This window comes from Egretta garzetta, unplaced genomic scaffold (assembly GCF_000687185.1).
Source record: "Egretta garzetta isolate BGI_Z169 unplaced genomic scaffold, ASM68718v1 scaffold332, whole genome shotgun sequence".
Lineage (NCBI taxonomy): Eukaryota > Metazoa > Chordata > Aves > Pelecaniformes > Ardeidae > Egretta > Egretta garzetta.
Window position 1 is genome coordinate 1028715 of NW_009258879.1, and position 9584 is coordinate 1038298.

At 55.8% G+C, this 9584-nt stretch overlaps 1 protein-coding gene across 1 annotated transcript in view; it reads right to left on the reverse strand.

The window, feature by feature from the left end:
• LMCD1 (LIM and cysteine rich domains 1) overlaps positions 1-8823 on the reverse strand; it is a 14175-nt gene extending 5352 nt beyond the window's left edge. The window contains exons 1-3 of the mRNA XM_009633833.1: positions 8735-8823; positions 6740-6995; positions 1241-1414 (exon numbers count right to left, since the gene is read on the reverse strand). Of these exons, the coding sequence (XP_009632128.1) occupies positions 1241-1414; positions 6740-6995; positions 8735-8823 (519 nt within the window). The remainder of the gene's footprint in view (positions 1-1240; positions 1415-6739; positions 6996-8734) is intronic.
• Between the last annotated feature and the right edge of the window lie 761 nt (positions 8824-9584).

The window sequence follows — 9584 nt, forward strand, 5'->3', positions numbered from 1 at the left end:
AAGAGGAGCTCTGCCTTCAGCACGGCAAGCAGCCACAGCGCTTCCCAAGCCTGCTGCGAGCCGGACGGCACAGCACGTCGGGCAAAGCAGATCTCCTGCAACTGCTTTTGAAGCTGTTCCATTTTTCAGCTGGTGCCTCTAGAAAAATGATGCTTTAAACTACGGAGAATAACATCGCAGTTATGCATTTATTTGGAAGGACAAGCCTGCAGTCTAAATAAACCCTCATTGCTAAGATGACTTTTATTAATATGTTTAATGGAAACCTTCCTTTTTTGGCCATTTTTTTTAGCTTAGAATTCTTCATCCAATTCAGTATTTTTCTGCAATGGTAAAAACTTTTACTGTATTGCTGGACTCTGAAAGTCAGATGCACATTAGCAGAAAAGGCCAGTGCAGAGGGGAGATATTACCCAATATGGAATTAAAAATGAAAACTGCTTACAATCTCAGTGCAGTAACGACTAGAAAAATCTTGCCTTAAAAACACTCAGACACCATTTTCTTCCCCCCAAGCTTCAAATCCCCTGCCACAGGTGACCCTCACAAGGGCTGTACGAAGCTTCCCCTCGCTGTATTTTATGGTAAGCATTTGCTCAGCAGCCACAGTGGCCGCTCCAGACTGCGCTGGGAGAATATAAATCTAAAAGGGTGCCAGGGAATCTCAATCCTTTCCCTGTGGAGATGTACTTTTATGCCCAGAGACATGCATGGTCTGTTCAAAGTTCCCCGGAGCGATCGCAGCCCTGGGAGCGCCTCCTCCGTGTTCGCAGCTTCGCATCAGACTGAGCCACCACCTACTGCCACTTGCCGCCGTCCCACCCGCCTTGGCCTGCAAGCCCAGCTGGAAATACTCACCAATCTGCAGTGAAAGGGTTTCTGATCTTGACCACCCGACTGACTCACAACCACCCGGGGACATGTCATGCCCAGTCTTTCAGAGCTGCCACCACCGGCTCCTACAGCTAGCAGCAGATTTACTTACCTTGGTGGTTCAGCACAGCTTTGCTGAGGAGGGATGGAGGTGATGAAGAGGAGATAACCCGCCCTTCCTCACCCCCTCAGGTGGACACGTGTGCCCAGCGAGGCCGGCAGGGGCCCGCCGAGGTCTCTCAGTGCTGCACCAAGCAGGTCACCACGCCACGCGGCATCGCAGCGCCGCCCCGGCAGTTGGCAGACTTGGAGAAGCCCAGAGGAGCAGCACGGCGAAGGAGGAACAGACCACCCTGGCGGGCAGAACCTTCCCCCCACCTCTAGCTGAGGCTGCGCCCTGGCCCGGCAGGGCCACCTCCCCGACACCCAGCGCCTCGGCTTTGTACTTCTTCACGAAGTCTTCCATCAGCTTCAGCTCTGCCTCCGCAAGGCCGCGGCACTGGGACGGGTCCTTTGGGATCAGCTCCATGTACTGCATGGCCTGGGATGGAGAGAGCACCGACAGTCACGCCGAGGCGCCGGCGGGGGAGCACGAGCTCCCTTTGCGCAGGGGCTTTGCAAACAGACGCTCCGCTCGCCTGACGGAGCCCGCGCCGAAAACGTGCCCTTGCCCCCAGAGTTGTTCCGACCCACGCTTCAGAAATAAAAGGCTGAACTTACTCAGGTTTGAGTAGCAGCCGGGCTGCTGTTATTTACTTCAGGCTGGGTGGTTTTTTGAGGATTATTTTGGGTTTTTTTTTGTTTTAAAAAGACTCCCCAGGAAAGCCAGGCAGCAAAGACTCGCTTTGCTAGCTCGCACCCAGATCCCAGCACACCCTCCCTCACCGGCACTAGCATGCTGCTCTTCATAGAATCATAGAATCGCTTTGGTTGGAAAAGCCCTTTAAGATCATCGAGTCCAACCGTTAACCTAACCCTGCCATCCCACCACTAAACCATATCCCTAAGCACCTCATCTATCCTTCTTTTAAATACCTCCAAGGATGGGGACTCTACCACCTCCCTGGGCAGCCCATTCCAGAGCTTCCAGGTAATTTGACAACAAGGCTGCTGAAAGGACCAGAAACCCATAAACGTCCAAACCTGGGGCCAGCCAGCTCCTCGTGCCAGGATGGGGAGAGCTCTGGGGAGCGGCTCGGAGGCTGCACCAAGAGCACCCCATACCCCTCATGGGCTGCATGCGGCATAATTTACGGTAAAAGATCCCCTTTTGTCAATTAAAAAAATAATCTTAATACCAGAAAAAGTAGTCTGCTAGCCGCTGAGCCTGCCTGTAACACTGACAGCCACCAACTCCACCCCAGTACTGATCCTGCAGCAAAGGGAAGGCGTTTGGTCACTGGCGCCCTACAGCATGGGAGGCGAATGCCAAGAAGCCATCCAAAATAAAGTCTCCTACCCAGCTGGCCACTAGCCACTATCTGAAAGCAGAGTAAGCCTGATGTAGCGAGAGGCCCGTCCCACGCCGAGTTAGCCCTAGCGGGACGGCGGGGTCCGCACGGTTAACTTCTCCTGGCCCGGTGCTAAGGGGAAGGGAGTTTCCCGCTCCGGGCATTTTTCCTATTGTAGTGTGAGGAGCTAAGGGGCAGCCAGTTGGCTCTCTGCCATCCCGCTTTGAAGACCAGCATCCAGCTGCATTAGATTTGTTTCTTACTTGGTCAGCACTTGAAAACTGAATTTTTTTAAAAAAAAGTAGAGAAGCAATTAACTGTTTACCCTACATAGCCTGGTTCAGTACGGCCCTTTAAATACAGAAGCCTTTGCACAACCCCCCAACAACTCCTCACACCCGTAAAAACTTCAGAGCCTGCTTCCACCTCGGCTACCTTCAGCCGGACAGCAGCGCCGCAGGGCACGATTCCGGCCTGAGGATTCGCAACAGCAATAGATAAATGATTTCGTGGAGGCAGGGCTTCTTCCCCGTTTCTTGAAGCGCACGTCAAGGTCATGGCACATTGCATTGGACGTCACCACTCAGGGTATCGTGCCTCCGTGCGAAGGGTAGGGCTGATACCCAGCAGTTTACTGGGGGAGGGCTGTCTCCCCGTGGGAGAAGGTGCCGCCTGCGCACAGCCGGCCAGAGCGCTGCAGGATGCTGCGGAAGTGATCTGGTGCGCAGACGGCTTTCACAGAAGTGGGAAATCCTCGTCGGAACTACAGCAGCAAGAGACAAGAGCTCCCTCAGCGCCCCTCCCGGGCCGCACGCAGCCTCTGCCCCGCAGAGTAGGGGTCCTGCCAGCGGTGTCGGACCACCGGGGAGAGCAGCAAGCAAAGCCTCGGTGCTGTAGGGCCACGGACATGAAGGCAGCGTGTGCTATGGGCTCTGCGCCGGCTTGGCTCAGCCGCAAGAGCGCCGGCAGAGCGGTACCACGGTAGGATCCTAAGGGAAGAAATTCCTGACCCACCACAGACGTGCCAAGGCCCATGAGCTGGAATAGCACCGCGCCAGCACGCGCGTCCTGTCCCGCTCTGGCGCCAGGCTCTCCGTTGCCCACACAACACCCGTGCCGAAAGCGAGGGAGGAGCAAAGCCTCAGCCTTCCCTGAAAGCACAGCCAGGCTGCTCGGTGTCTGCCCGGGCACGTCGTAGGAATTCACTCCCCAATCAAGGGATTGCTCAGGGTTATAATTGCAGATGTCATAAAATGTGTCCAGACAATGGACCAGGGAAAAAAAAAATCCAACCAGCCACCAAAAACCAATGTGAATGATAATAAAAACTTGTTTCTGCTGCTGCTACCATGTATTACGGTCAAATGCTTTACTATGTCACCTTAGCACAGATGACTGAGGGAGAGCATTTTAGGTTTTCACTGTTTACTGGATTTTGGAAATACTTCACGATCCCTTCTTTGCACTTTCCCCAAGGACCCTGCAGCTCTGCTTCGAAACTTCCCCAGCCACGGCTCAACGACAACACGCCCTGAGCTTCCTCCTGGTATTGGGCTGCAGGACACCACCATCAAAAGCCACCCCAAATTTCCAGCCCGCCTGCAGCGGGAGTTGTGCACTAAAAGCCTTTTGGCCCAAACCCCTGCAAACTATCCCGAGAACGGCTGACATCCAGCATTTCTCCTAAGAGTTTGTCAAGTTGATCTTCGAGGCAGAATTTATCGAGGTTGGTTCAAGTAAACACCGCGCAGGAGCCTTGAGCCAAGGTACCCGCCAGCCTGCTTGGGCGCCACGAAGAGTCCGAGAGCTTTGGTGAAGCCTGAGCTGCCCCCGTGCTGCGGGGACCGTTTGCTGCTGCGGGTCGGGGAGCTGCCAGGCTCCTCGGTGCATTTGGGATCGCCCCAACAGGCACTCGCCGGGGGTACGGGGGGGGGTTCAGCCCCACGGCAGCAGCCAGCAGCCCAGGGGCCATGGAGTTTGGGCGCCCTTCGCAGCAAGGAGCCCACCCTGCCCCGAGGCACCGGCAGCACCGCGCTGCAGCCGGCTCGCGGGGTGGCAAACCCCGGGTTTCCGCTCGGTGCCGGGCTGGGCAGCGTGCGTGATGAATGAGGCCGGGCGGGACGAGCGCCAGCATTGTTCTCCCCATCCCTCACCAGCTCCCTGATTGCCCCTGGGACCTGCGGAAGGCAAACAGTGGTTAAACAAACATTCCTGCCAGGCCAGCTCCTACTGAGGAAGAGGAGGGAGAGCAGCGGGCTAGGACTGCAAAGCCGGGCAGTTGGATGCCTGGGGGGCTCGGTCCCTCATTAAAGCCCAGAGGTTCTGCTCCAATTAGCACCACAGGCCCCAGCTGCACTCCCAGTGGGGACCACATGCCACCCCCAGTCAGCCTTTCCAAGGGGGTGATGGCAACAGAGTCTGAAGAAGTAATCAGTCTGCCTCTCGGGTCCACAGCTGCAATTTCACATTTGTTTCCCCCATTCTTTAAAAAAATCTGGTTGCAATTTTCAGCAGCTTTAAACTATTTGTTTAATTTGAAGAGCAAAAGCTGTCCACTAATGACAGTGTAATAAGCAGTGTTTTTAGTACCACAACGTAGTTAAAAGCCAGTTAAATGCTTTCCCTCAAGAAGTGCTCTGCTGGCTAATGCTTCCCCATGCCAGAACCACTTCCACGCGCTCCCACATGGCAATATTGCCCGCCCGGATGGAAGCTGGGCGCGGGAGGGATGGAGGGGCTGGGGGCTGTTGTCAGATCCAGCCCTCGGCACAGGACCACGCTCCCCACCTCCCCTTTTTACCCTGACTTCTCTTTACAAAACCTAAAGAAATATTTTTATTTGGACCAGACTATGTTTAGCTGGAAGGAAGAAAATCCCAGTGCCAGTGCTGAATCTGGGAGGGGTTCCTCTGGCAGCAGCGAGGGGGAGAGATGGCTTAGCTCTCCCCCAGGCCAGCACGCCTCGGCACCATGGGCGCTCCGGCTCCTGTCCCCTGGGCGAGCCAGGGACAGGGATGGGGGCTGCTGCCTCCCGCAGGGGCGGGGGGAGGGTGCCAGGGCACAGGGCTCCGAGCCCGCTGCTGGAGGATGTTTTCCAGCAGGCGACGGGGACCCCAAGGCACAACCCCCTGACTGCCCCCCCAGCATTACGCTGCCCATCACAAATAGGATTTAACCCCCTTCCCCCGCTTGCCCAGCAAATCTGAGATGAAAGTAAGGAAAACAGCATTACAGAGAGGTTAAGCCACGAAGCAAGCGGTGCCAGCACGCTGCTGCGGCTCCGACGCGGGACTCTTACGGACACCGTGATGCAGCACTCAACAGGAGCAAGGCTGCGTTCCGGGGAGGTTTAGGGCCGTTCTGTGGTTCACAGAGGCAAAAGTGAGCACTAATTGCGCTCCTGGTTAATAGACCCGAAATGCCAGGCCTATTTTAAGTCCAAGATTTTAACAACTACCTCAGCAAGCAAAGAAAATAATTACTGTTTTACAGACAATGGTTATTTTGCCGTCATCATTAAAGCCCATCTCTAATAGAATAATTTATAAACACAGCACTGGGTTTAGATGCAGCATTACTTCTTTCCACACTGATTTAATTTCTCTGCTTTTGAGACAGACTGAAGCAGAACTTCCTGCCGGGTTTGCTGAAAACCCCCACTTTTCAGCTAGCGGCAGCGCCCCAGCTAGCTGCCTCCACCTGGGTCTGGGGCAGATTTGCAAGAGATGGGACTCAGCAAGCAAGGCAGGGCCTCCCTCTCCAACAGGGATGCCAAGGCCCAGGGCAGCTCCTCCTGCCCAAAACCACCACCCAAACAGCTCGTCTCCTCTGCTTCTCCCAGAAGCCCGGTCCAGACCCACGCTGTTGCAGCAGCGGGGAGATGGGGCTCTGGGGTTAACTCGCTGTCCTCGGGCACGTCCCACGGCTTGCACAGCTTTCTGGTGCCCTCCCGGGGTGTTTAGGGAGAGGATCAAACCCCAGCCCTGGCAAAAAAGCAGGAATTGCTCCCGCGCCCAGCCCAGGGCTTTGCAGCGTGCAAGCGCCTGCGTGGGCTGCACAGGCACCGTACAGCTGGCAGGAGCGCGGCGACGGGCTCTCTCCTCAGCAATGTTTTTATTGGACATGAGCTTTACCAAAGTAGCGAGCTTTCTAGTTGTAAAACCCATTAAGACTTCTCCTAGAAACGTAAGCAAACCTATAAAAACCCAAGGCAATCCATTCCCCTCTCCTACCTACTATGGCTATTTACGCAGTTTTCCAAAATACAAAGCGCTACGCACATTTTCGCTCCGCGAGGCAAGCCGTATGTTCCACTATTTCCCCCCTCCCGCCCCCAATAACTTCATTCCAGAGCCGAGTTACGCTCTCCATTAAGCGACACAGCCACCAGCCAAACGCGCCGTGGATCGCCTTACCAGCTTCTGGGTGAGCCCCGGGGGAGCCCACTCGTACGTGATGGTGTCGAAGGTGGGGTCCTTCCGAGAGACGATGGGGTTGGTGATGATCATGCGGTTCCTTTTGTAAATGCGAACGCCGTCACCTCCCTTCACCCGGGCGGTGAGCGTGGCGTACTTGGAGTCTGACAGCAGGCGCCCAATTTTCCGATCGTCCTCCACGTCCGAGCTCAGGCTGTGATCCTCCTGGCTGCATTTGCACGATTTGCAGATTTTCCTGTGGGTGACAAGCGAGATCATCCTTTCGACGCCAGCTGGGCCATGGGAGGCGCGTCACCGCGCGGCGGCTGAGCCACCGAGCATCAGCCTCTTTCAAAGGTTAAGCACAGACCAAGGGTTAGGGCGCAAGAGAAAAGGCTCCCGTGGCCCGAGCCGCACACGGGAATTCAGCACGATTCGTCCCAGAGGGGTTGCAGAGCGGAAAGCTGCAACCCCCAAAGTGCTGTCCCCAGGCAAAAGCAGCCGCAGCAGCCACAGGGAGCCCCCCAAAACCCCTTCAGCATCACTGCATCTCCTGCCCTCACCAGCCTCACCTCTGACGGAGCTTTACAGGCCATTAAAGAAGTGACTGCTAAAAAGAGGAGGAATTGATGCTCAAGTCCCTATCGTTTCAACTCTAACAGCTACAAGTCCTAAGGTCACTCCGGAAGGCCACACGCTGCTGGCCAGCTTTTGCCGTCAAATGCTAACAGCAAAAGGACAAACTAACTCTGACGCAACAAAAAAAAACCTGGAACAAGCACGACTCAAACCAGCCTTTAATAGAGTCAAAAAAACCCTAAACTAGTGATTCAACCAAACGAGTGTTTTAAAGTTTGGGTTTCCACACTGCTGAGGTGTTGGAATTGGGACCCGAAGGCTACCGGACGCGACGGCACGCCCCCACGGTGAGGCCCGCTGAAGCATTTCGGCAGCCGGCTCCGGCGCACCACCGCGGCACGACCCAGCTGCACAGCCCGCAGCAAGCGGGAGCTCTCCAGGCTCACAGAAAAAAGAGCCCAGTGTTTTGCAAGACAGCCTCAGAGGGCATTAATTCTCTTTTAATTAATGACATCTGGAGAGCTCCCTTCCATTTCAAAGGCCCCTTTGTTTCTCCCTTTTCGGTGTGCGAGCAGACAGGGCAGAGCAGCAGCAGGAGCCGAACACACAGCACTGGCCAGGTCCCACCAGCTACTGACATCGGTGGCTATTGCCTAAATTAGTGTTTTTAAGAGGAAAACCCAAAAATAAAGTATCAAACACCAAGACGTTTCGGCACCAAGCACAGCATTTCAGCCCTCGGGGTGCTCAGGACAGCCGGCAGCGCCCACGCTCACCCTCAAGGACGAGGTGACAGCCAGGTGCTCGGCACAACCCCTACCGACAGCGCGGGATTATCCTTCTGGTCAGCACCTCCCTGCCTCCAAAGCAAGCAGGGACGTGTTTGTTTTCACTACCTCACTTCCAGACAAGCGGACGGGCTGGGCGGCCAGCGAGCGGCAGGCAGAGGACGCGGGCTCCGGCACGCACGCTGCGCAGGGCACCGGGAAAAAAACCCGGGGCGGGCGAGACCCTTCTGCAGGCTGGGGCACCCCTCACCCCAGCTTCTCCTCTTCCCGAGCCGCAGCTCGCTGCCAAGACCTGCGCCCAGCCTAGCAGAGGGAGCCTCGGCTCCCAGGGAGCAGGCAACGTTAGCAAAAGCAGAAAACCACCCCACTGCATGAGAGCCTCAGCTTGGTTTAAGCCTCTTGTGGATGAGATTTAAACTCCAAAAATAAAAGAGCAGGACCAGCGAGGGAAGGGGATGGAGAGCAGGGAGCACGAGCACCAACTCAGCTCCGCAGCTGCCCCCCGCACCTCCCACCAGCACTCAAGTGCTCTGAAGTTCTTCTTTGCACTTAAAGTCACCAGAATCTGCGAATCAGCAGGACCAAAGGGACAGCGTCAGGGCAGGGCCCATCGAGGGCAAGACGTTACCTCCAAGAATGTGGCTCGAAGCCCGTGCACGTCCCTCTGCAGCGTAAACAAGGCACACCTCTTCCCGACTGCGGCTGGCTCACCGACATCTGGAAAAGAACAGGACACCACAGTTGGAAAGGCTTTATCCTCGACGATCATCCGAGCCTGGAGGACTAACACTGAGTTTTGCCCTTCAGACGCCGATTTCTTCAGCCACATGAAGAGGCTTTGTGTCCCATGAAGCCTCAAACCTCGCAAGCGCCATTTGACCGCTGTCCGTGCGGACCTGCTGCAAGTTTAGGCAGGGAAGCTTGGGATGAAGGTTTTCCCCTTAAAGTGAGCGAAGATGGAGCGTCTGGAACAGCGTGGGGGAGACGGCGCATCCACCAGTGACCACACACACGCCTGGGCAGCCACCTTAACCTCACGCAGAGGCCTCATTAAAAGGTTAATTTGATTCACCCTATATATTGCACATGGACCTGCGCAAGGCCAGCCTCACGCAGCGAGACACGGGGGTTCGTCGCCATGACCTGGTGCTAAGCTTGCTTTGCTGCAGCTTGGACCTCCTCGGTCCTTCTACAGGGGCTCAAGTGTATTTGGGGAATGCGGCACATTTCCACACCTCTGGCGCTGGGTTTTAGGGGTGCCCAGGAAAGAGGGCAGGGAAAGGCTCTGGGGGGGAAAGGCAGAGCGGAGGGAGAGGGCTGCGCCTTCTGCTGCTCGCAGAAAACAGAAGGCAGGCACTTGTATACATGGGCGCTCGCTGCTGCGGCGACGGTCCTACCAACCTCCCACCAGGAGAGAGACGAGAGCAAAACACCCCAACAGGAGCCAGTAACTTTGACAATAAACCTGTTTCAGTGTC